The sequence below is a fragment of the Elgaria multicarinata genome, chromosome 4, assembly GCF_023053635.1.
Source record: "Elgaria multicarinata webbii isolate HBS135686 ecotype San Diego chromosome 4, rElgMul1.1.pri, whole genome shotgun sequence".
Classification (NCBI taxonomy): Eukaryota; Metazoa; Chordata; class Lepidosauria; order Squamata; family Anguidae; genus Elgaria; species Elgaria multicarinata.
Window position 1 is genome coordinate 123,189,902 of NC_086174.1, and position 27,991 is coordinate 123,217,892.

At 39.8% G+C, this 27,991-nt stretch overlaps 1 protein-coding gene across 1 annotated transcript in view; it reads left to right on the forward strand.

Annotated features, from left to right (window-relative positions):
* SNTG2 (syntrophin gamma 2) overlaps positions 1 to 27,991 on the forward strand; it is a 290,940-nt gene that overhangs the window by 245,602 nt on the left and 17,347 nt on the right. The window contains exons 13-14 of the mRNA XM_063125821.1: positions 15,812 to 15,883; positions 22,562 to 22,771. Coding sequence (XP_062981891.1) covers positions 15,812 to 15,883; positions 22,562 to 22,771 — 282 coding nt within the window. The remainder of the gene's footprint in view (positions 1 to 15,811; positions 15,884 to 22,561; positions 22,772 to 27,991) is intronic.

Genomic DNA, 27,991 nt, shown 5'->3' on the forward strand with positions numbered 1-27,991 from the left:
ATTTCTCCAGGCTTTTTCCAGTGCTATCTGAAGAAGTAAAAAGAATTTACTGTAGCATTTTATTTATTCATTTATCCACAGTACTTTTATACTGCTCAATATCCCAACGTTCTTATACATCAGGGGTGGGCAGCCCTTTTTCTGTTGAGAGGCACGAGTCAGCTCAAAGACAATGCTTTTCAGTGGTGCCCACATACAAATTTGAATGCCAGAGTAATCAAGTGATGTTCTTACTTGTATGATTGCAGGTTAATCTAGGAAACAGTTTATGTGTGAATGCATGCCAAAGTGATATCGGCTGGAAATAGAGTGATCTATCAATCTAATCTCATCTAGATCCAATGGCATGGCCATTCATCCTCCACCCTTTCTGCCCCTCCCACCAACCAACTGTGCAATCCACAGTCAGGCAATAAATATGCTAAAGAGATACAGTGCAACTGATCCAGATAATTTATACAAGTGACCCAAGTCACACAACAGCATTACTCCTTGTGAAAAGGAAACAAAAGAAATGTCCAATGGGCCTTACATGGTCATGTTTTTACTAACACAGCTATTTAGTAGATCTCAACCTGCATGCATTGTAATAGGCCACTTATCCATTCCATTTTCCAAAACTTTAAAACAATATAGTTTTTAAAATAATAATTGTTAATGACCTACAGATTAATCAGAATAAGAGCCAGGGACAGAAATGTAAAAGACCTTGAGAAGCACATCCTGGATATACATCACATTCTCCCACTAATATTTTGTAATTTCATGCTTTCAAACTTAATGTTTCTGTAATTCTACTTTCTTGAATTAATATATTTAGAGTCTTACTGTTACTAATTGTACATTTTCTAATTTTATTCTACAGAAGCAGCCAAAATAATTAGTGCCATCTTAGCATATTCCCCATAATGAATTGCTAGGCCATAAACAAATTTGTCATTCTGACTAGTATGCTTGCATTTTAAAGGCTCTGTTTTACTCATATCTCTTTTTGCTATAAAACACCATGAGCCCATCAGCAGGAGATGTATTTTAAATAAGATTTTGTTGCACTCTTTGAAAAAAACTACATACTTCGTGATTTATGAGATAATAGGGTTATCTTCAGTCATGCACATCCTTGTCCAGTACCTTAGTCCACTTAAGAAATATTAAGCTTCTGATTCAGAGATTTATGAATGCTTATGTGTGCATCTATTATGGAATTTTCCACCTGATACATTTGTGCTTGGCAGAAGAAATGGCAGTGGAGCAGGGGAGTTTTAAAGAACAAGTCCTATCTCCATTTTGGCCAGCCAAACTGTAGGAATGGAACCCCATGCCTGTAAATCTATCATTAATGCCAGGTCCACACTGTGAGCCACACTTTTTTGGTCCATTCTTGGGTTTCAGTTTTGTAGGGCAGGCAAGACACCAATATGGATTTTTCCTATACTATTAGAAAAAAATCCTTGACAGAGGGAAAACAAAAATTATTGCTGAAGTTACCTAGCTCTGTTTTCTCTCTTAGGGACTATGGGATTTGAACTTCCAACTATAGCAAGAGCAAAAGACCAAAAGCCTACAAATGAAAGGTAGCTCTCCAAGATAGACCAATGGAGCGGGGAAAGAAACCCAAAAGCTGCCAATACCCAATGCTTTAATAGTAGGACAGTGTTATAAGGTTTTTGCTTGGCAAAGGGGATTATGCCATGTCCTCCACAACCCAGCATGCCTTCTTGAATAACTCAACCTCTTGTGCTTTCTACCTTCTTTTTGTTTCACACAAGGAAAGAATATTTTGAAGGTACAGGTTCCCCATACTCAGCCCCTGAAAGCATAACTAGAACAACTTGAACCCAAACATGCGTATGTACCTTATTGGTTTCTTCTTGTGACTGTGCAACTAGGACACTAAACCGTTTCTAGGGGTTAAACACAGTCCTTTTAATTCCAGTAAGGAAAAATTAATAATAAAAAAAATAGGGCTGTGCTCCGCTCCATTTCGGGTCGTATAAGCGGGAGCGGAGCAGCCTGATTCGCCTCCACCAAAGGCGGATTCTAATCGGGTCAGGGGAGCTGCGGATTGAGGCGAAGTGGTTTGCCTCCATCCAGAGCTCCAATCGCAGGTAAGTGGGGGGAGGGGGGCTCACCTGGCACCGCCGCCACTGTCCGTGCAGTGACAGTGGCAGAGCCAGGTAAGGGGGCAGGGGAGAGGGGGGCTTACCTGTGTCCGTTGCAGTCCGGCGCAGGTTTCAATTGAAGCCTGTGCCGGACCGTGATGGAGGCAGATAAGTGGGGGGAGGGGGCTTACCTGGCTCCGCCACCACCACAGTCCATGTGGTAACAGCAACGGAGCCAGGAAAAGGACAGGGGAAGGGGGGCTTATTCGGCTCCCATTTTGCCCCCCCTTCCCCACTTATCTGCCTCCACCACCTGCTGCGGAGGAAAGTAAGTAGGGAAGGGGGGCAAAATCTCAATCCGCCCCTCCAGAACTTGCTCCACAGAGGGGAGGGTTGGATCGACCCGAAGCGGTTCGGGCCCGATCTGGAAGTTCTGGATCAGGCCACAAAGCGGTTTGGGGGGTCCATGCACAGCCCTAATAAAAAACTCCTCAGCCTTTCAACCACCAAGAGTAGGAGTTGAAGGGGAGTCTTGGAGAAGGCTCCTAGACAGAAATACCCCCTGGTAATACTGGATTATGGAACCCCCACTGCTGGAAGGTGGACTCACCCTCCTGTTTTGCCTTGGGAATAGTCCTGCTAATTTAGACTCTTGATGCAGACACTTTTTTCTCCCCATACTCTGCTGGAATCTTTGTGTTTGCTTCTCTCCCTGAGTCCTCTTCTCTTGACCCCTGATCACCTAGCCTTTTCAGATCTATCAGAGGTACAGCCGCCCAACCATTGTAGACAGTTATCTGGTCAAAAGACTTCTTAGTGCTGTTGGTGGCCCAAATCTATCTCCTGCTTCCTCATTTCAATGGAGGAGAAAGCTCTTCACACACATCTTTGCATACACAGAATTGTGTTGTGCTGAAAATATATATATATATATATATATATATATATATATATATATATTCCAGGAAAAATCCACTTACATCAGCGTAGAACATTCTGGGAACTACATGTCAAAGCAGCCCTTCTTGCCAAGATCAGCACATTCATGAATGCTGAATTATAGGGACAAAGCCGAGTATCAGAACTGTCAATCTTGATGGACTAAACCAGTTTTAAAAAGCTAATCTATTATTCAAGAATTGTATGAAGACTTCAGCGAAAACATTCAATGGAAAGGAACGACTTAAGCCCTTGATCACAATGGCTCCTTTATAGCAAAACTGACATATCAGAAAGCTTTAATCTATCTGCTTGGATTGTATAGTCTTTGTTAGGTTTGGGTCTTTATCCAGGAAATCTATCCTTCTCTAGGTGAGATTGCAGAGGGCTATTACATCGTTGGCAATGTATTTTGTAGAATATGAACAACAGTGGGGTTTTGTTTTAGGTTTTAGGTTTTATAATACGAACGACGATTACTTTTAATTTTTGCCTAACTTTTCTTTTTTTCTTTTGCTCTCTTACGGGAGCTCTACTGACCTGTCCCCTTTCAGAAATGAACATTTCTGCTCATTTTGGGTTTCCCCGAGAAGCACCAAATAGCCATTCAACAAGCAGTAAGGGCCGCTCACAGAATAGAATTGGCAGGGCTATCCATGCACAGGCCAGGATTGGCAGCCAGCTCCACTGGCGGATGGGCAGCATTGGCTTCTGCCCCCAGAGAGCAATTGTATGGTCCCAAGGAATGGTATTGCAGGGACCAGAGGTTTCTGTGGATTTTCCTCTTCAAGGCCATAGACAGAGCTCCAACCTAGGGGAGGAAAATCTAAGCACAGAACACCTCTCTCAGTCACCTCAGAAACCTCTGTGGTCGATTCTTCCCTGAGGTCAGAACTCATCTTGAGTGTGAATGTGGAAACAGAGGGTTCTCACCTCTGTGGTAACGTTTTACTTCAATTGATTTTTTTTTAAAAAAAAATCATATAAGGAATTTTATTGAATACGTCTTCAGGCCATTTCAAACACAATAAGCACATGTTAAATACAAACAATATATAGATGAATCTTAAAACATGAAGCTAACTTTTAAAAAGTCTAAGATGGAAGTAATAACATATTTTTAAAAATACGTATGCTTTTTGATAAAATGAGGTTTTATGATCCCATTTTTGCCCCACATGATTTAAAAGCTCTTACATGACTCATTTTATCAGACATTTTTCATTTTCTGTTTTCTTTAAACTGGCCACCTTAACCACAAAAAGGGAAACCCTCTGAGGCACAAACTGGTTAGATCCTCCTAAGAGAAAAATTCAGCTTGTCCTGCTCAATTTCTCATACGGCCAAGAAATCGAGACAAATAATGTTCCTTACCACTGGAATATTCAAAATGTTGAAATCTTCTTTTTTTTTTCTTTACATCAAAACAATTCTCCAGACATCCCTAAAATAAATGGTTGCAATCACAGAACATCCTCTAGCTGAGGACCAAATTGCACATGCTGTCAGTCTCAGGTTTAAACAGGTGTGCTTATCCTAGCTGCAGTTATTAGGGGTGGGAAGAAGCGGCCATAGGATCCTGATGCAGAACATGCCTGCAGTCCAGACCAGGGTCCCTCAACAGTTTTCTGCTCAAAATGTCCCCTTCATGGGGTCGAGGGAACAGCCAGGGGGAAGCAGTTTTCAGTAGAAAACTGGTGCAAGGCCCTGATCTGGATCAAGAGCAAGTTCCAGATCAGGGCCCTTCACTTGCTTTTTCTCCATAAGCTTTAGTCCCTGCTTACCAGGGGGTCCTGTTTGCTCCTGGCACGTGGGGTGTGGGATAGGGCACAGAGGGAGTCCTTCTTGCAGTGCAGCTGGCGGTTGGCTGATCCACATGGTGGTGCAGCCATGCTACAGGCTGGAAGATACCCTGAGGGCCAATTTATTTTATTTATTTATTTATTTTGAGTATTTTTATCCCGCACCTCAGCCAAAAGGCTCTCGGAGCGGCTTACAATGTATCAATAAAGAAGACAGTCCCTACCCTCAGGCTTACATTCTAAAAAAAGACGTGACACACAAGGAAAAGTGGATGGGGAGGGAAGAGGAAGAAAATAAAAAGAAATTAAGGAGACTGTTTAGGCTGATGGGAAGGCCCTGCTCCGTCCTCTCATCTCCCAATGGAGGGGAGATCTGCAGCACTGGTTGGTTTCCAGGGGTGGAGACTGGGGGACAGACCTGGAAAGATAAATTCCCTCTCTGGTCCACTCTTGGGACATAAATTAAAGCCCCCCAACCCTGCACGTACACACAGCTGTGTCTATTGCCATCACCTACATCCACACACCACATTTTCAGTGTTCTTTTATTGTTATGGACAGAGATTAACTGCTAGTTAACATGGCTGGGAATGAAATTTTCTTTCATATGTAATCAGTTTGTTCACTGCAGGGTTTTGTTTTCCTTATAGCAATACCATCTTAGGCTTCATCTAACTGATTTTGGCATCTCTGGCCTTAGCTAGACCTAAGGATTATCCCAAGCAAATGAAGGGGTTATCCCTGCCTGCTCCCGGGATCCCTTGTGTGTCATTTGGATGCACAGGGATGATCCTGGGATGATCCCGAGATATAGGCCTGGTCTAACCATGACCACAGCCACAACTTGTTTATTGTGAGTGCTGTTGGCATTGGGCTAGACCCATTTCAAAGGTAAGCAGGGGTGGGGTCCTCCCACTCCCCAATGGGGGATCCCCATAAGGGATCTTGGGAGGTGCTTCAAGGCTCCAGACCAGCTCAAGGATTTGGCCCATCTGCCATTTACCCAGGTCACAAGAGGAACCCACATTATCAGTCTCTGTTGTGTTGCTGAGTTTACTCTATTGTAAACTCTATAAGTTGCCTCTATAAGGCAACTTTACTCTATTGCATAGGCTGGTGCAATGATGGCTAGTCATAATGGCTGTATATGTTCTCCAGCACTGGAGGCAACATCATTTATTTATTTATAACATTTATATACTGCTCAATTATCTAACACAGATTCCAGAGCGGTGAACATAGATGTAAACAGCAAAAGAAAGATTAAAAAAGCAAATTAAAATTATTCAATTTAAAAACAAAGGAGCCAGAAAAAAACAGTGGCTAGTCAGTTGGAAAAGGCAACTTGAAAGAGATGTTTTCAGGAGGTGCCAGAAGCAGTCTAGGGTTGGCACCTGCCTGACCTCCAGGGGCAGAGAGTTCCACAGAGAAGGAGCCACTACACTAAAGGCTCTTCTCCTGATGGATTCCAGTCTGGCCACGGGTATGCCTCTCAATAGCAGTTGCTGGGGAACCTAGGCAGCAAGGTGCTGTTCTGCTCATGTCTTGCTTGTGGGCTACGCATGGCCATTGTGGGAATAGAATGCTGGACTAATAGGCCTTTGTTCTGATCCAGCATGGCTGTTCTCATAATGAATCGGCCAGCTGCCTAAATGATTGGATTCTTGTCAAAATCCCTGAAAACTGTAACCAATAAAGGCCATGGCTATTTATAACCCATTCCAGGCTATGTGTGATTTCTGCCCCCAGTTCTCATCCCCACTCCCAATTTGCACTGTTGACACAAAAAGGCAATTGAGATATGCATTCTGGTTTAACTTGTTCCAATAAGAAAGTATAGAGGCACAGAAGTACACTTACTCAGAAATGGACCTGCAACATAAGTCATATTGTCATCTGCATAATGTCCCCAAATTTCAGCCTCTTAACGCATGCTGTTTCCTTTATGGAAACAAAAACACGCCTGGAAAATAAAATATCCCCAGAATATCCTAAAGCAAGCAACTTTTTGATGGAATAAAATGTCCCCATTGTGTTTTTTTCAACAACAACAATTCTAGCCTAAGGAAGCAGGGTTAATTATTCTGAGTGTCAGCAGGTTAGCAGAAACCATGGGATTTCATTGGGGAACATTTACCTCACCAGAAATAAATGTACTTATGGGGATAAAAAAATACACCAAAGACCAAAAATGTTGGTTCCTAGTAATAATAACATTTTACCTTGACAGTTTATGATACTTTTCTAATAGTCTGACACCTCAGTAAAAGTTGTGGGGAATTTTACTAACCCAGATACATTGGAAAATATACACTGTGTATATTTTTATGAATTCTGCATGAAATCAAACCTGTGACTAAGGTGACATATAGGCCATGGTTAGACCAGGCGTATATCCCGGGATCATCCTGGGATAATCCTTGTGCATCCAAATGACACACAGGGGATCCTGGGAGCAGGCAGGGATGACCCCTCCATTTGCCTAAATTAGATCGTTAGGTCTAGCTAAGGCCATAGTTGGGCCTAAATTTTCATACATATACACTGAACTAAGCTCCAGTGAGTTGGAACTTTACTCCATAGTAAATGTCTTTAAGAGTGCAGACTTGATCTTACTCTGTCTTCTTTTGATTCACTTTCTTGCAGTGATGCAAATGCAATTAAACTCTTTAATACAGAAGGTTGTAAATTTTAATTTTCCCAGATTCTGTTGGCAAAAGATGAGTTCAAGCAATAAAGCTGGCTAAAGAAAACTAGCAACCTAATGCTTCCTACTTTGTCTCATTTTCTGGAACCAGTGGGGAAATTAAGTTAATTCCTCTTTCCAGAAGGTTTATTTAGCATTCTGATCAGCAGATTTTAAAAAGCAATTTAAAATCAATGGTAAAATATAAATCTTAATTTCAGCTAGTGCTGTCCTGTATTTAGCTATCTAGTTTAGCCTTATTTAGCTGTCTAGTTTAACGCCCATCAGTCAAACTTCTAGAATGTATATTTTGAGGAATTCTGATTTATTGTGGTGTTCAGAGTACAAAGTCTGACAAGTTTAGGGATATTAGAATTTGTTCTGCCTTTGGGAGTAGTAGTTAAAAATATGACAGACCTCATAAATGGCACCAAAGAAGTCTCTGTAGGAATTAAACAACTTTTCAAGAATTGGGCAGGTGTAGGCTTTAGCATTTATTTTGTAACCATGTTTGCTCAAGAGGCTAATTAGAGACTGAAAATTATGTTTTTGTCTTGTTGTTGGCAAGGTCTTTTGAGCTATTGTCCTCTAGACTCTATCATGTTAAATAAAACAGCAAACAAATGTGATTACAAAATATTAAAATGAGCAATTACTAGGCATTTCGCACTTCTAATTCAATTTAATTATGTTTACTTTTAGAAGATTTCAAATTTGATGGTAATTAAAGAATTTTGGGAGAGGAACTGTTTATAATGTAATTTTAACAGTTTGAAAATATATACATCAATAGGGCAAAGAGTATAAAGTTCAAGTGAAAAAATGATAATACCACAGTTACTAATATGCAATGGGTTAGATCCAGACTTATTCATAGTTAGAGTAGAAACAATTGAATCAGTGGTTCTGATCCAGTGGAGCATTTCTACTGAGGGAATAGAGGATAATGTGATCTGCTTGCATTTCCACCGGTCTCTCTGCAGTCCACTATCTCCCTGCACTAAATCTGGTCCAGAGGATTGGGAGTCCTTCCAGAACACTGAAAATAAATTGGACTTACCAGAGGGGGAGGGTTGTCATGGGAAGGCCAGAAAGAACAGGAGATGTGTGGGAGGTAGATGCCATCGTGAATAGGACCTGCGAAAATCCATGAGTGCCAGTAAAAAGTGTTCTATAAAACACTTGTCTGATGATCCCATAAGTCTGACTAAGGCCTTAGGTAGACCTAAGGTTTATCCCTGTGCGTCATGTAAATGACGCACAGGGGATCCTGAGAGCAGGCAGGGACGATGCAATGTTGAGCTGTTGCTGAGAAACCACATGTCCTCTGGGATACTATTCAAGAGATATCGGTCTTCATCTTTTCATGTCTTATCACTCTGTGGTAAAAAAGCCATACATGCTGTCAAATGCTGCAATATCCATGTCTGCTCTTGTTGCAGGACTGGGAATGTTCTTGGGTAGATCTCTTCTAAATTAGTTATCATTATTGTTATTATTATTATTTATTTATTTATATAGCACCATCAATGTACATGGTGCTGTACAGAGTAAAACAGTAAATAGCAAGACCCTGCCGCATAGGCTTAGGGTGACCAACTGTCAGGATTTGCCCGGATTTGTCCTGGTTTTTGTTCTTTCCATGGTGTCAGGGGGGATTTTCTATAATTTTCAATAATGTCCTGGAATGACACACCTTCCTCTTTAAGGCTGCCATTAGCATGGCAGGAGGGAATGACATGCTTTCTTGAGGCACATCATTCCCCCACCCCGAGCTCCAATTGAGGTCTTAAAGGGGAAAGTGGGTCATTCGTGGACATTATAGAAAAGTCCCCAATTGGAGTGGATGGTGGTGGTGCAGAATGAAAACTTTTCCCCTCCTCCACTCCAATCGGGTTCTTTAAGGTGGCGGGGGAATAACGTACTTTCTGCAGGACTCAGAAAGCTGCTTCCACACACACACACTAGGTGTCCTCTTTTTTTGGTTTCCCAAATATGGTCACCCTAAATTAGTTGAACTTCAATTTCATCAAAATCAATAGGACAAGTTGGTTAACTTAAGTCTCTTTGATTTCTATGGGAGCTAGGTCTAACTAACTTAGTTGGATCAACCCAAGGGTTTAGTCCTATTTGTACTGATTAGGCTTAGGACATTAAAAATGAATTATTTTCCTGCTTCTCCCATCTCCTCATCCCACATGATGAGTACTGCATCATTTGGGTAATGGAAACTGTAGTAAGAGTTTCTCCTGATGGACCCTAAGAGTTGGTGCTCTGAGCTTAAAACAACGAGACTTACTCGAAACCATTATCTGAGATTGAATGTCCATGTAGCCAGACTTCCTTTAAATAAACTAACCCTTAAGCCTCTTTATCCCTCAGTAAACAGGCAAGTAGAACTATGTGTGCATAAGCTTCTTTTACTAGGCCAGGAACAGCACATGCACTTTGCCAGAAGTGGGCAGCTCTTGGGAGAAGCAGACGGCTGCAGGGTGCCCGCAGAACATACAGCCACCCCTCTGGCAGGTAGGCGATTGTGCCAGCCCTGAGCGCTCACCATTTCTGGGGCTCAGTAGGTGCAGCTCTCCCAGGCAGTGCATGCTGGGATTTGTAGGCTGTTTCACCATTACAGAATCCTAGGACTGTGCTTTAAAATGGCGGTTCCATCATAAAATGGAGCCCGAGGCTGAGGCTTGCACAGGCCTAGCTTCTGTGTGCCATGCTTCTTCCTTTACTTATAGAATGCGATCTCACAAGGTGAAGCTACATATTACTTTTTTTTTTAAGTTATTTTTTTTCTTTTATTAAATTTAATAATTTTATTTTTCTACAATACTTAAACATACACATTACATCCTCTCATAAAGAAAAAACAACAACATACTACATAATATTGAAACGTTGAATACATAATATCTTATCTAAATACATAATCAAAATTAACATAGAAGTGCACCCCCCACCTCGGGATCTCATTCCTGATTCCAGAATCTCATACTTTCTTCTGCTGGTGGTTTCCCACTTCCTTTAGAAAACACAAATATTAGGAACTGTTTCCAAATACCTTCAAAATCATTTGATTTAGCTATACCTCTTCTCCATTTAATATTACTTGTCAATTTATCATTAATAGCTATATCCCATACTTCTTTATACCATTCTTCAATAGAATATTCCCCTTGAATCTTCCAGTTCCTAGCTACAATCAATCTTGCTGCAGTCAGCAAATTCGTTATCAATTCCTTGATTTCCTTTTTACATTTAAAATCTTCAAATAGTGACAGTAATGCAACTTTTGGTGTTCGTTCTATCTTCATTTCCACAATTTCTTCAATCTTCCAAAATTTTTGAACATAGTTACATTCCCACCACATATGTAAATACGTTCCTTTACCCTCACATCCTCTCCAACAGTTTGCTGACTGCTGATTATTTATCTTATTCAATCTAACCGGAGTTAGGTACCACCTCCATATAATTTTAAAATAATTCTCTTTTATTCTTACTGACATATTTCGCAACGCTCTTTGTTTCCATAGTCCTTCCCAGCCCTGTTGTCCTATTTGTACATTCAAATCTGTCTCCCAAACCATTTTACCTGAATTATCCATCAACCCTTTCTCCACCAATATTCTATATATTTCACTCATCAACCCTTTTGACACTGTTCTTTTCTCCCTATCATTTTCTTTCTTAACTATTAATTCCTCAAACTTCGTCAATTCTCTACAATCTCCGTTATCTCTTACCCACTTTTTAGTCCACTGTTCTAACTGCCAATAATTTAACCAAGTTAATTTATTATCTTTAAGGACCTCTTCCATATCCTCTCTTGTATTCATTCCTCTTAACCATTCCCTTAATTTCATTTTATTTTTTTCTATTAAAACTTTACTTAATCTACTCTTTAATTCCTCCGGGAAATTCTTTAACATTATTACCGGTGACAAAGGGGAGCTGCTCGGAAGCAGCTCCCCTTTATATTTACTCCAAATTTCCCAGTGAGACCTCAAAAGCGGGTTGTCTATACTTTCTACCCATTTTTTTTCCTTCCCTTAAAAATACATTTTCCAGATTAATCTCTATATTACTTATAGTTTTATCCTCCATCCAATCTAATTCTCCTATTCCTGTAATTGCCTCCACAATATGTCTTAATCTGTTAGCTACATAATATAGTTTAATATTTGGGAGACCCAATCCTCCCTTTTTTTGACTTAAATACCATTTACTTTTATTTACCCTCGCTTTCTTATCACCATTACAATAATTATTTATAATACTTTGCCAACTTTTTATCTCTAATTCTGAAATTTTTATTGGTAGCATCCTAAACACAAAATTAATCTTTGCTAAAATCTTCATTTTTATTAATGCTATTCTTCCAAACCAGGATAAGTTTAATCTTTTATATTTTTCCAATTTTGCTAAAATCTCTTTTTTTAATACATTTAAATTCTCTTTCTCTAAACTCTCTAACTTCTGCGTAATTTTTATTCCCAAATATCTAATCTGATTCCTAACTCTCATTTCTCTTCCCTTTCCTTCCCAGTCCTTCTCTTCCTTTTTAGTATAGTTAAACAACATCATTTCTGATTTGGACCAATTTATTCTTAACCCAGTAACATCCTCAAATTCTCTCAGTTTCTGTTTAATTCTCCCCATCTTTTCTATTGGATTTTTAGTAGTCAGCAACGTGTCATCTGGAAACATATTCAGTTTAATTTTTTTCATACTACCTATTCCTTCAATCTCCTCATCTTCTCGTATTGCATTCGCCAATAATTCCATTACCATTACAAATAGGACCGGCGAGAGTGGACATCCTTGCCTTGTCCCTCTGGCTAGTCGTATCTTATCTGTCACACCGTCATTCACTACCACTACGGCTGTATTTTGAGAGTACAACTGTTCTATTATAGCTTTAAATTTATTTCCGAATCCCATTTTATTTAAAACCATCTTTAGAGCTTGCCAGCTCAAACAGTCAAAAGCCTTGAAAATATCCAATGCCAGAATTCCCGCTTTGACCCTAGACTTATTTATCACCTGTATTACATTTAGAACTCTTCCCACTAAATTAGGCATTGAAGCTACATATTACTACACAGATTGTGATCCTATCATTGGGGAGGGGGGAGACTTTAAGCCTTTGTGTGTGTGTGTCCCATGTGGACCCAATTTGGATCAGGCCCCTATGCCTCCAATTTACATTGCCATAATATCCTGTTGTAAGACGCACAGATAAGCCACAATTGCATCGTTGAGCCACAAGTACATTCACCACGCAATACTATACATGCCTACTCAGAAGTAAGCCCCACTGAGTTCAGTAGGGCTTACTCCCACATAAGTGGATATAGGATTGAAGCCTTAGTGACCCACTTTCATTCCTCCTGACAATTTATTGTTGACTAGAAATATACCAGTATTTTTTAAACAAAACAAAAACAAAATAAGAATCTAGAGTACCAGTGCCTTGGGTGGTAGTATTTTGTAGTTCGAAATGGTGTGACAGGTCTTCGGAAGAAGTCTGCAAATACTGTCAATTTCCTTTTTAGCTAACATCTCCTTTGTATTGTGAGCGTTTTGCTGCTTGAAAGCACATAAAATGTCACTCATGTTCTAATGATGACCTTGCACACTGGGATACACAGACAAGTCTCAATATCTTCTTCGGTATTATAGTATTTTCTTTGTAACACTCAGAATATACTGAGAGCACTTTGTGATCTATCATCCCCAACTATCTTTGCTGCAAAAAAAAAAAAAAAAAATTACAGAAGGTTGCAAGTGAATCAAATAAAAGTAATCCTAAACATAATGGCTGAAGGTGAGGGGCCCTAAGCTTGAGTGATAAAAGAAGGTCACTCGCGTCAGGTCTGGCACGAATTGCTGAAAGGCAAAAAGACAGTTTACACAAAGCAAAAGGAATACTAGTTGGAGGCTAGCAGTAGCGTTCACAATATAACGGAATGAAAGTATTTGGATTTAAGTCAATTCTATTCCCATCACCCCAAATAGGTTAAACATAGCACTCTATTTTCAATGACTAGTGAATTGCTTTGCATAATAGTAGTTCAAAGGTAAATCAGTGTGCCTGTTTCTTTTAAAGTAGTACAGCTATTTGTATCCTTGGCTAAAGAAGGCCCATTCTGCCATGCCCGGCAAAGCCTGGGCATGGGGAGGGATTTGTGGGCGGGGCATGGAGGAGACGTGGCTGTCCTGCATTGGCAGGATTTCCCGCCACTGGGGCTGGGAGGGGTTGTGGCCTTTTAAACGTAGGCGCCTGTCAGGTAGGGAAGGGCATCCAGAGGGAATATAATGGCGAGCTTCCAAGGCACTGTTACAGTGATAGGTGACTCCCGAGGGCCCTCAGTGTTGAGCCTTGTGGCCAGGCTGGGGGATAAGGACCACCTTTGAGGCCGACCTCTCTCACCCACCTTGAGCCTGGGGGGCATGGGTTGGGGGTGACAAGGGAAGGTCTCCCTACCCCACGTAGGGGATGGACAGCAGGGCGGCGATACTGAGCGCCACCCGCTGATCATGGAAAGCTCGCCCCGTCGCTTAGTAAGGCCTGATGCAGGCCTGGCTAGATGCATTATGGGAACCCTTTGCAGATCTCGAATAAACGTGGCCCAGTTTAACTCCAGCACTTGTGTCGTCTCTTATTTCTTGCGTCCGTCCCACAAGCATAAACTGCCTATCACACCCAGCAGTGATTCCTGAATCGTTAATAATGATCAGATCTTCAGTCAAGAAAACAGGATTTGTGGGGAGGGTGTTTGTTGGTTTGTTTTTGCATCTCAAACCAATGGCGGTGCCTCTGCTTTGCCTTGATAAGTGGAAATAGGGGATGTTTCTATTTTATCTAAAGAATCATGACTGTCGCACAACACATTTTAATTTCATTGCCTCAGAAGTGTCAGAATAAACATTTCTACCTTAAGATTTTTCATGAGCTGTTCCCCCCCCCCAAATAACTGAAACTAGATATGCTTTATAAATTGAACGTTGGCGTGCTTGTTTGACAGTTGAAGCCCATACAACATTTTTGGGATTGCAATCCTAATGCCTTGATTTATCAAAATGTTTAAATGCAGCTCTAATCTTCTGAGCAGTCTCCTCCTCATATTTACCTGCATGTTTAGTGTTACGGAGATACTTGCATCATTTGCAGAATCAGGACCTCATGGTTTCTTATGGCTTTGCCAGAGAATAGTCTGTGGATGCTCGGGATGTGCCCATCGCCAAAACTCAGACTTGCCAAATTTCACCGAATCCCATCTTGAAGCTTGCTCTGACTTGAGTCTGTATCAGATTGTGAGCTTTGTTTTTTCTGCGCCCATTTTTTTCCAAATGTACTCATCAATTGTGCATATTTTTCGATGTATGCATTCTTCTCCCATTGATTAAAATGTATTTGTGCGCATTTTTCAAATGTATGAATGCTGTCTGTGAACCACATTACAGGATCAACACTTTTTTTTGGGGGGGAGGGGTCTATGAATCACATTGCAAGCTCAAAAATGTTTGGATTTCAACAGCAGATTGCATCTAAGTACATGTTCGGTCCAGAAAGTGGGAACTGGGTAAAATCCTTATCAAAAATGAACTCAAATAAATTTCTCTTACATCCTTACATTTGTCTTACATCCACAATGGCCCTATTTGGACAACATGCTAAACCATGATGGTTAAGCGTTTTGAGCTAAACATTATGGCTTAGCATGTTGTGTTAACCATGACCACGGTTTAAACACACTCACTAACCACTTGCTGCTAAAGGGTTAGTGGCCTAACCATGACTTAGCAAGTTGTCTGAACAGGCCCAATGCTATCACATTGTTGGATCTGAGCAAGCCACAGCATATTCCGCTGGGGGACCCCCTAGGAGTCCTATGTAAGTTGCCCTGTGCTTCCCCAAAGAAGAGCGAGATATCTGTAATAAATAATACATTTTAAAGCCTAGATTTCCACCACCACCCTTAGTACTATATTCGTAGCATAGCATTTTGCTTCCATGTAGGGATCATCTTACTATAGAGGGAATAGATTCTGTGCAGAGAAAAGCTGTTCTAAAGTTTGCTGTTTAAAGGGGGAGGAACCAGCATATACTTTCATCTATTGCTAGATAGAATGAGTGCACAGCCTTCCATTAACTAAGCCAACAGAAATTTAAAATTTTAAAAATATTTAAAAGAAACAAAATGATAATGGAATGGCAGGAGAATATTTTTGTTGGGCAATATTTCTAATAATATTTTCTTTTGGCATTACAGGTAAGCACATTAGACTGGGTACAAGCTGAAAAAATCTATAACCTCTGTGAGGTTCTATTTAAAGTTCACAAGGTAGGTCTCCTGTAAATTACAGATGGCATCATTGTAGCATGGGAGATTACATTTTTCTAACATTAAAATAGAAGTAATGATGTATTCAGATTAATCTCGTTGAACAGGAACTAGTCAGCAGAAACTTAATACTATAAAACCAGTTTTTAGCAATGAACTATTTCTGTTATTTGTGTAAGTACTTGATCATCAGTTCTTGATTTGTTCTAGGCCTATTCAGATGACACTTATCCCCAATCTATTTCCTATATATGGTGGGGGAGACCACCCTTCCCATTTGGTGCATCTGTCCATAGCTCAGTGGTAGAAAACATGCTTTGCATCCAAAAGATGCCAGATTTGGATATGGATTTCTGTTATCAGGGCTCACTGATACCCTAGAGAGCTGTTGCCAGTCAGTGTAATTAGTACAGGGCTAGATAGACCAATGATGCTGCCAATACAACATTTGAAGAGACCATACATGCATAAAATTCAATGCATGTAAACCTGAACAGGTCAACTGGTACCTCAGATGAAATCCACAAATTAACCATCATATGATCTGGGGTTTACATGCTTTGGGTTTTATATGCAAAAGACTGAGATCCAAAGTACATGTTAAAGGTGCAGCTCGCAGCTACAACTCACCCCCTCTTTTTTACTGTTGAGAGACGTCTTAGCTAGACCTAAGGTTTATTCCGGGATCATCCCGGGGTCATCCCTGTTCATGTAAATGACACAGGATATCCCGGGAGCAGGCAGGGACGACCCCAGGACGATCCCAGGATAAACCTTAGGTCTAGCTAAGGCCTAAGTGTCAGGGACCCATCCAGACTGGGGTCCTATCATAGGGGAAGTGGGACTTTAACCCTCTCCCCACCAATCTGGGTTGGGGGGCTCGGACCTGCAATTTATATTACCAAATCATGATCCATCTGCTTTACAGATTTTGGGAACTTCTCTCCCTAACCTGTTTAAATATTATGGACTAGTTAGCCATCCATGAAAGTATATTCTTTTCCTTATCTGTTTATATTTCCTCATTTCTTATATTTCCTCATTTCTGCAAGGTTAATTTCAAGAACAAGCCAAATTAAAAGAAAATCCTGTCACTGCATTTTGGTGGGGTGGGTGGGGGAGAACTGGAAATAAACTGCCCAAGATTCAGGCCTTTATGTTCTTGACATTTTCATAAATGAACTCTTAATTGTCAGTCTGGATGAATACATTAACTGAAACACAAAAGCTTCAGTGTACGACTTGCTCCTCTATCCTATTGACACTTTCAGTATAAATGATAATGAAGGAAACTTAGAGCAAATCAATTAAGTTGGAGTAAACTTAATTTCCAGGAGAGATTAACGCCTCTCCGTTACAAATTCTAAGGCTTCATTTGCACTACAGAAGATGTTCTTCTCAGCTGTTTATACAAGCCAGTTCTTCCTAGCTGAAGTATCATAATGTCTCATAGGAAAAACATTTTTAATGGATAAATGTTAATATATGGCCCTACTCCACTGTTGTGTGGTGTAGCATGGTCTTGGAACTGTTTCCCACCCATAGCATGCCATTTCTCCCTCAGAGAGGGAGCCTCCCCAGAGAGGCTTGCCTGGCGCCAACATTGTGGTGTCCGGTAAAGATCTTTTTATTTTTCCAGGCTTTTTAGCCCTTCAGTTTTAAAAATGGTGTTAGGCCTTAGCTAGACCTAAGCTTTATCCCGGGATCGTCCTAGGGTCATCCCTGCCTGCTCCCGGGATCCCCTGTGTGTCATTTACATGAACAGGGATGACCCCAGGACGATCCCGGGATAAACCTTAGGTCTAGCTAAGGCCTTAGTGCGTATTTAGATCTTTGCAGTACTGCTGGCTTTTTAACTTGGTTGCTACTTTGGGATAGTATCCAATGTTAGTTCCTCACAGAGTAGATCCATTTAAATGAATGGGACTTAGGTTTGTCAAGACCTAAGTCCCATTTAATAGATCGACTGTAAGTAGGATTACCATGAGATACTACCTTTGGTTTTATTCTGTTTTTAACTTATGGTTTATATTACATTTTATTGTGTCATTGTATCTTATGGTTTTAAGCATTATCTTGCAAACCACCCAGAGAGCTTTAGCAGTGTAAAAAGGTAATTAAAAATAATAAATAAAATAATAAATACATTTCAAAATGTATTCATGTAACTGTGTAACAAGTACACTACTCAGGCTTCAATGCTAAACACTCTTACTAGGGAGTAAGCCACATTGAACAGAGTAGGAATTACTTCTGAGTAAATACGCATAGGATTTTCCTGATAAGCCCCTTTCCTAGTCTTTGCTCACTTTGCCCATTATCACATATTGTTATGATTAGTTCTCGCAGCCTGTATCAATAAACAGCATAAAATAAATATTATCAGGAAAATAACCAGTCTTTTCTTCAAATATTTCCTTCATTCCCACTCATTATTTTTTCACAATCCTCCCATTTTTCATAATTCTTGAGGCCAAGACCTTAAGATAGGGAACATATGCTTCATGAATATATATTTATTCATTTATTCTGATTTTTGTCTTTCTTGCCAGCCAGCCCATAAAGTCTCTAGTGGCAGCTAGCAATAAATGAAAACGAATATAAAATCCAATATAAGCCATTAGAACATTAAAACAATAAAAACAAACAAAAAGAACCCAATAACCGAGCAGCACCAACAGGAGAATCATACCACCCCAAAGAGAAAAGTGCGGGCGGTGTGGCCACCACTCCTGGCTCGTCCCTTCTTACCCAGAAGTAGTGGGGCCGGGCTCAGAGCTGCATGGGGAGGCTCTGTGCCAATGGGGGGAGCAGCAATTTTGCCATGCCTGGGATGGTTGGGCACAGGTTTGTTTGGTTTTTTTTACCTTTTTCTGTGCAACCTGCTCCTCTTTTTTAAAAAATGGTGGCCGCGACGTCTCTCTTCCCTTCTGGGACATTGTGCGGCCGTCTAGACACAGGGGGACGATCGTGGAAGCAGGTAAGTCTGCAATCCTGATGTCTCCCTCCTGCTACACCCTTAGGTGTAGACATGCCCTGGGATTCAGAAAAGAAAAGAAAAATGCACCTCTTTTCACTACCACCAATCTTATTTCCAGAAGTTTTGCACCTGAAGAAGAGACCTTAAAGCTGGGGAAAGAGGAACTAGAGATGTTCCTTGATGTATCATGGACACAGGGCTTTAAAAGTTAAAAATAGTGTTCCCAATTTGGCCTAGAAACTTGTCATAACTAGTGCAAGGTTCTGAGTACAGATATATTTTTAACAACAGCAACAAAAAAGACATCACAAGTACTGGAGATGGTGCAGTCTGGTCTTTTGCCTAATGTTCTAAATGACAGTTTAGGAAACATGAAATAAAAAATACCTCTCCACCCCCTCTCCTGTGGAATTATGGTAGAGTAATCATGTAATCTGCTGTGTTGTACGTGTGTGTGTGTGTGTGTGTGTGTGTGTGTGTGTGTGTGTCGGGATGTTCTGCTATCATAATGGCTTTTTTACAAAACAGTGCAAAGGTTACATCTTTCACTACTAAGAAACCAACAACCAATCACAATACGTATTCTTAGGACTAAATGGTTTATTAATTTATAAATTTATTTATGTCATATACCAGTATTGAATGGACAACCCACCCACATACATACACGTGAGCCCACACATACATACACACAATATATATAAATCAGATATCAAGATGAAATCATTTGCTTGTTGCATGCTGACAAACAAATGTTTAATAGGCTTTTTAAAAATACATATCCTTTCTGAAGATTTGTATTTTTAAAAAAGAAATATGATTTTTGTCTTGGATTTTTTAAAACTTTACAATCAGCATATAATTAAACAATATTTTCTGTTGTGAGATTAATGGGTTTTTCATCAATGGCAAATTTTCCCAGCTCTACCGCTTCACAGGGATTCCATTATGAAGATATTTAGACAAAGCAATCTGTGAAGCATAAAACTAATATTATAAGCTCATAATTAAAAATGCTGCTTGTTTGATTTGCATATTTTGATGTGCAAGATTTCTAAAGGGGATACCTTTTATTAAAATACATCAGCATGACATTATTGTTTTCTCCAGGCAGCAGGGGTAATTCAAACACACATGAGTGTGGCTATAACATTTTGTCATTATTAATATTGTTGCTGTTGTTTGTAATTTCACTACTACAGTTTTAGGTTTTCAACCTTTTTAAAGAGCATTTATTACATTTGCCTTCATAGCACATCTTTCAGGAAGATTCCCATTATTCTCAATTTAGAGATGGGGAACTGAGACTGAAAGATACTGCCTTACTTAGCATTGCCCTGTTACCCTAATCCATCACACGTTTCCTTATTCACTTCAATGGGAAGCGGCTTACACTCTATGGCCTTAGCTAGATCTAAGGTTTATCCCGGGATTGTCCCTACCTGCTTCCAGGATATCCTGTGTGTCATTTACATGAACAGGGATGACCCCGGGACAATCCCGGGATAAACCTTAGATCTAGCTAGGGCCTATGACTCTGCATCTGCTTACGCTGAATTAACTTGTTTAATATTATTGATAAATACATTTATTTCTTGTTTTATTTATTAGCAATATATATACCACTTCACATTTGAAACAAATCCCAAAGTGGTTAACAAACATATAAAATACATAAACCTGTATTAAAACATAATATACATTGTTAAAACATTCTAAAAACAAAATGAGCTCTTATTCATCTTAGTGTGTGGTAAACCACAGAAACTTGGAAATTTTTTCTATGGAAGAAAGGGAAATGAATCATGGAAAGATGGAGACAGCAGAATGTTTTCCTTTAAAGCCAACCTTATACAAACGGACGTAAGCTATCATGGAGGAAACAACCAAGAGTATTGGTATAATACGGTTTTTCTCCACCAGGATCTTTTCTAACCTAACTATGGCCCTATAAACCAATACATTTAAAATAGGTATTATCAAACACAAAGAATTGAACTCAGTGTTGCACGAGTGGACTTCCCCTCATACAACAAGACTTCCTCTTGCCCCCACTGCAGCCCCAGGTGCCCCTCCAGTCTGCTCCAGAGGTACTCCTATTCCTCCAGAGAATATTTGGCCACATGGAGGTCTTTAGGGAGGAGGGGAAAGTGTTCTACTGGCAGTTTCAGTTGTGCTGGTCAATAGCCAAAAAAAGGAAGAGATAGTCTCTAGTGTTAAAAAGTAGAAAAGTTTTAATCTCTGTACAGATGTCTCAAACGTTTAAAAATGTATTGTTGTGACAAGACTTTTTGAATAAAAGCTCGACGTTTCGGATCTGCCGATCCTTCTTGGTAGTTCATGTTATTCTGTTATGTCAGCTCCTGAAGAAGGATCGGCAGATCCGAAAGGTCAAGGTTTTATTCAAAAAGTCTTGTAACAACAATATATTTTTAAACGTTTGAGACATCTGTACAAAGAGATTAAAACTTTTCTACTTTTTAACACTAGGCATTATCTCTTCCTTTTTTCTTTTTCTTTTTGGTTTCACATAGTGTTTTTTCCCTCATCATTTTGGCTGGTGAATAGCCACCATTGGATCCAGGTAAAACTGGCCCTGAAATATTTCAAAATACAATTCACAACATCATAGAGTTGTTGGTATCATTACAGATTGTCTTGACAAACTACTTACTCAGTACAGGAATGTATCCTTTTTAATAGCCAATACAACCAACTTCACTTACACAACGATTCATGTTGTAACTTTTCATATCAGAAACTATTTAAAACTCGAGCTATAGCATTGCAGGGGGGAAGGGTACTGGGCAGTAAATTAGGGGCCCTGTCTGTAGATCAACTTGTCACAGAGTGGAAGAGCATCAGACCCTGGGGCATTAATGTGATGTCACTGATCAGATTTTCAATGCTTTCTCCTTTAACAGCTCCAATCACCTGTTGAGGGGCAAACTCAGATTCTACATTGATATTGTCAAAAGGTAGCACTTCTGACCATCTGTTAGGAGGTACACACATAGAGAGAGCTTACTGAACTAAGTCTATGTCCACAAAGCACCGCATTGGAGTCCACCAGGGGAAGAGCTTTCAGTGTGGTAGCCCCCTTGCATGGAATTCCCTGCCTCTGGAGGTCAGGCAGGCGCGGACTTTGTATTCCTTTTGGCGCCTCCTGAAAATGTCATTATTCCAGGAAGCCTTTCCTTAATGACCAACCACAATTCACTGTACATTTTCCTTCTTTTAAAATCTGTTTTAAAGTGTTTTATTCTGTTTTTATTTTATTTTATCTTGTACACCACTCCAAAATTGTCAATGGGGAGTGATATATAAATATTGTAAATAATATTAATATTAATAATAATAATAATAATAATAATAATAAAAAATGGGGAGGAGGGAAAATACAATAGAGTTTCATAGTTCTGCTTCCAACTACTAAGAATGAATAGGAGCTTAAGTTTATTAAAGTGAAAGCTGTTTTACACATCCTTCAAAGTCTCAGAAAAGTAACTGTTCTGAGGTTTTGTTGTCAGGCAAGTTTATTAATCTATTGGTCAATCCATTGCCTTGGTTAAAAGGCAACCAACAAACAATTCTTTAGGCAGGTGATAGCCCTAATAATTAGATTAGCCAGAATTAAGAGCAAGTATATACATGGTCCATTTCTGATTAAATATCACCTGCAAATATATGTCTTTCAGCTCTGGCTTAATGATGATTGCTGGCTACAAGCAAACTTGTATTTAGGTATTCACCAAGACTATGAGCTTGAAGACCAGAGGCCATATTGTTTCAGTGTTGTGGTTGGACATGGCAAGAGTCATTATTTCAACGTGGAACTGGGGAGCGAGCTGGCAGTATGGGAGAAATCATTTCAAAAAGCAATTTTTTTGGAAGTACAAAGAACAGGGGTAAGTAATATAAAACATTCACGATTTTGCTGGTCTGCGACCATAATAAATGATTGATGGATGGATGGATAAAACATACATAGCATGAAAGTTTTTCTATTTCTATAGGTATGATTAATTTTATAATGCATTCTGAATAGATTCTATATTAAAAGTTTATGTGCACATTTTTCTTTAAAAAGTTGTTGGGCAAAGACTGAACTGTTCAACCTCTGTGCAAAATAAATTCTGATAATATATGACTGCTCTTCAGGCTCTGAAGAGTAAAACAAAAACAAAAAAACCCACTGCTATTGTGTCACACTAATATAGGGTGGTAATCAGGTTGGTGTCCCTCTACTGACTGAAGGCATCCATCAATGGAATGAGGAGAGGTGGCTTTCAATTATTCCCCCCTCCAGCCCTTCTGCCACCTTCCACACTCTCCTGAAATGTCCCCATGCCCTCCAGGGCAGATTTTGGGAGGCACAGGGGAAGAGAGAATCACCTAAAATCACTCCATCTTGCTGATGGATGCCTTCCATCAGTGGAGAGACACCCATCCACACCTCTGTCTTATTTCTTATTCTGTCTGATTTACTAGTTTGCCCTGTAGTTATTATAGGACCACAGTTGTAGCCTTATGCTAAGGGTGAGTCAGATGAATCACATTCTGCCATTATAACCATAAATCAGATGTGGGGGAGTAGATTTTATGGCTTATACTCAGAAAACAGTTCGATGGATTGATCTAAAACTTGTCAATGTAAGAGAGGTCACTTTATGAATGTCTGTGCCGATTTCAGACAGAAAGAGTAAGTAGAAACGGCTTGCTTATAGGAGTTTAAAGTTTGCCAAATGACCTCCAGCAGTTTGACAGTTATCGGCTGGGTTCACAATCATGAGAAACCACACTCAAAGTTGAGTTTGGGTTGAGTGTGGGTGGCTGTTGCTGTGCATTGCAGTTCAAATGTGGCTTCTCGTATTGTGTGAACCCAATCATTGTCTGTTTTCTTTTTGGGGTTAAATGTTATTAGCTTATTTCCCCACTTGTTCAGCATTTTTCAGGAAATGGTTTGTTGTGCCAAATCAGAAGGAAGGTCTAGTACACATTGTGCCATAATAGTAGCATATTAAAAAATGTGGTTTTTTTCAGCCCATTTTATCCTATGGCATGTCATAAAGTCTCTCCCTGGGTATGTTCTATCCATATCATGTAGTAATAAATTCCATGTCTAGTGACATTGTGTTACAGCCTTGTTAACCTGGTCCAATAATGGAAATATCTCATCTTAAGCCCATAATTGCTGGTGTATAGCAACAGAGGCAGTAAATAAAATAGCATTATACTTTCTTTCTTTTTGTTTCGGGGGTAAAAGAGACTCAATCATCTCCCTGAGAAAACAAAAGAAAATAAGAACTTGCTATAATGGGCTCTATAAATTCAAGTAAGATATTAATAGCAGTTAAATTAAGCTAGATTTATGGGGTCATTAAAAGATAATTATCTGTTTGTTACCAGAAGAACGGCTTTAATTACACAATTAAGGATTAGATTATTTTCATTATGCATAGGAACATATTGCACTTACAATTCTCTTGGTTTTTTTGTTTGTTTTGTTATTTCACTATGCCCAGTTCACCTCAAATCTAATTTTAGAAACCCACAATGTTAAGAGCCACATAGTTCTGTTGTACATCTGCCTGTGGCAACATTAAGTGTATTTATTTATTTGATAACTTGGTTTGTTTGGATTTTTGTCACTTACAAAAATAATGAAGCAAATTACAACAACCTTATAAAAAGAACCCACAAGTATCCCTTATCTTTATGCATTTCATCCTAACATTAAACATTTCCACCATGCTATCACATTAATGCTATTACATTAAACAGATCTTAATGGCAATTTCTATTGCTTACGGTTTAGGTCTTAAAATGCAAAAAGGGTGTTTTCTACGAATATGTCTAATATAACTGTAGTTAAAATATAACATAGTGTATCCCTATGTAGCATAATGATAATAAAATGTAAAAGTACTCTTTATATATGCTATTGTAGCTGACATATTCTTCAAACATAAAATGTTGTAACCATGCCTGCAAGCCCCAATGACAGAAGTGTTTACCAACATTTGTCAAAATATAACAGGCACGCTACAGTAGGGTGCTTTAATTAGTGCATGGCCTTAGCTAGACCAGGCTTTATCACAGGGAGAACCCTGGGATTGTCCCTATGCATCCACATGATGCACAGGGGATCCTGGGATCAAGGAAGGATCATCCCTCCCTTGCCCCGGGATAGAGCACTCCCCTTCAGGCCCGGTTTTTCCACGGTCTCGAACCCAACCATGGAACGTGTGGCCCGTTGCTGTGGTTTGACTTGGCTCCGCACAATTCCTCGTGCAGAGCCAGGAGCTGCACCCATCGGGGGTAGGGTGGGGGGAGCGGGGAAATGAAATTATTTTTTTTAAAAGCACCTACCTTTAGTGCGCGAGCATTCGTGCGCAACTCTTCCTTTAAAAATAAAAATGCCGGGCGCAACACCACTCTTCCTGAGGTCGTCGTGTGTCACATGTAAACGGAGGAGGGATCTTGTGTTAATCGCAATGCGAGATCTTCCCTCTTCCATCGCGGACTATCAGGTAAGTCTAGCTAAGGCCTGTGTCTCTTATTCTAAAACTGCTAGGGAGATGGTATATAGATAATTTGTCTCCACAACCTCTACCTTTGTGCTTTGTATGTAGGAAGTAGCAAAGCGGGAACTGTGTCATATATAGAAGCTTGTACGAGAAGTCAATTAGGTATAAGCAGTTTGACTATGGGAATTCAGGGAGAAAAACTAAGGGGGCCTGTAATGAAACCCTAAATCCTATCCCCTGATTCCCCTTATTGTAGAGCTGGGAAAAGTGCAGAAAAGGGAAACTAAAATCTTCAAGGGGCTAGAAGAACTCCCTATGAGAGAAGGTTACAACAGCTTGGATTGTTTAGCTTCAAAAAAAGGAGGGTTGGGGAGACATGTTGGAGGTGTAAAAATTATGCAAGGTGTGGAGAAAGTGGATAGAGCAAAAATGTTCTCCCTCTCTCAAAATACTAAAACCCAGGGTCATCCCATGAATCTAATTGGTGGGAGATTCCAGACAGAAAAAAGAAGTACATTTTCACACATTGCATAGATAAACTATGGAATTCGCTACAAGATTTAGTGATATTAATTTTTGTGGACCGCCCAGAGAGCTTCAGCTATTGGGCGGTATAAAAATGTAATAAATCAATCAAATAAATAAATAAGTATCCACCATTTTGGATGGCGTTAAAGGGGGGTTAGGTAAATTCCTGGAGAAGGATACCAATGGCTACTACTCCTGATATGCCTCCAGTATCAGAGACAGTAAGACTAGGTACAGCAATTGCTGGGGCACATGGGCCAGAAGGTGTTGCTGCACTCATGTCCTGCTTGTGTGTTTCCCATGGGCAGTTGGTTGGCTATTGTGTGAACAGAATGCTAGACCAGATGGACCTTTGGTCTGATCCAGCAGGGCTCTTCTTATGTTCTGCTCCTCCCAATTTTAGCCCAAACCAGGCCCCCTCCCACATTGCATTCTATCAACAGTAGCTCAAGGGCGAACACTGTTATTCAACTGTGGAGCTGTAGCCACTCCATGTCATTCTTTCCAAAGGATGATTCTGAACTCATGCACAACCTGCTAAATTTGGTACACTGCCCCAATCCATCCATAAGCATAAGGATTACATTGGTTTAAGGTGCAGAATCTTTCAAAACTAAACAGGTGGGAGGATATATATATATAGAAACATCACATATATATAGAAACATCACTGTAAAATGCCTATGTAACTCACAGCAGTAAGGAATGGGACATGCAGTGTGCTAGATGCTCACAAACACACCTGTGCCAATATTACTGCATAAATATTCAACCATAATAGTGATAGAAAATTTGTGACCTAAAAATAACACCTACATTTCAGTGTGTTCCATATTCATGTTTTGTTTGGACTGGCAGTGCTTGGTGTTGGGCTACATATTGCTGATCCTACTCATTACCATTTCAGAGGAAAACTGAAATAAGCATACAGGATAGGCTTCGGATCCTTATTACTTTAAGCAAGATGCATGAAATCAACGCAAATAAAGATCACAGAAGCTGAGTTTGAAATTGATTTACCTTGTGATCAAGCAGATATGCTTGTAAAGCTGCTTGTAACAGGAATATCGAAACCTGAAGCAGGCTTTATATCAAAAGATGGGAGCAATGCTTCTTTTGATAAAATCTGTAGTGCACAAAAGTCAGAGAGAAGCTGATTAAGGGTGCATTGTCTGACACCTGATCTTCAAGGAGCTGTGAGGGGTTCCTCAGTCCTGTTTCTATGGCCTCATCTACACCAGGCAGGATATTGCACTATAAAAGCAGTATATAAAAGGCAGGAACCACACTACTGCTTTATAGCAGTATTGAAGTTCACTGACAACTGTTGGGGCCCATTGACACAGACCATATACCGTTTTCATACCGCTTTCATAGTGCAATATCCTGCTTGGTGTAGATTAGGCCTATGACTTGTATCCATCCAGCTCTCAATTTTATATGGAGGATTTATCATTTTTGAGTGCCATTTTTTGGTAGAAAGGTCGGGTGCAAATACAATAATATTTTCAGAATTGTGCATTTGTAATTATTTCTCTCTCCAAAGTCAGATCTATACCAAGCAGGATATAGCATTTTGAAAGTGGCTTGAAAACGGTATATGGAATGTGTCATGGGGCCCAACAGTTGTCAATACCTTTATAAACCATTATAAAACAGTAGTGTTGATCCTATCCAAGTGATTCATGCACACAAGTGAATGTATATATTGAAAGCATTTTTAAAAAGTATAGAAGGGCATGTGATTGTTGGAGAGACAAACAACATTTAAATAGATTTATGGGTGTAATCTTTCTAAACCATCCAGAGAGCTTCGGCTATGGGGTGGTGGCGGTGGTATATAAATGTAATAAATAAATAAAATATTAAATAAACAACAGGTGGAGCCATAAATTACCATGTTAGTTGGTTAGAGCTCATGGTTTGTATCTCCTTTTCTCTCTGATCCAAGAAACCTCCTCTTAACTTTCTGGACCTGTTTTTCTGCTTAAGTCATGCTGTGTCATATAATTTGCAGTCTATCGATCCAGTAAAGAATTTTAATAACTATGCATACACTTAATTCATACA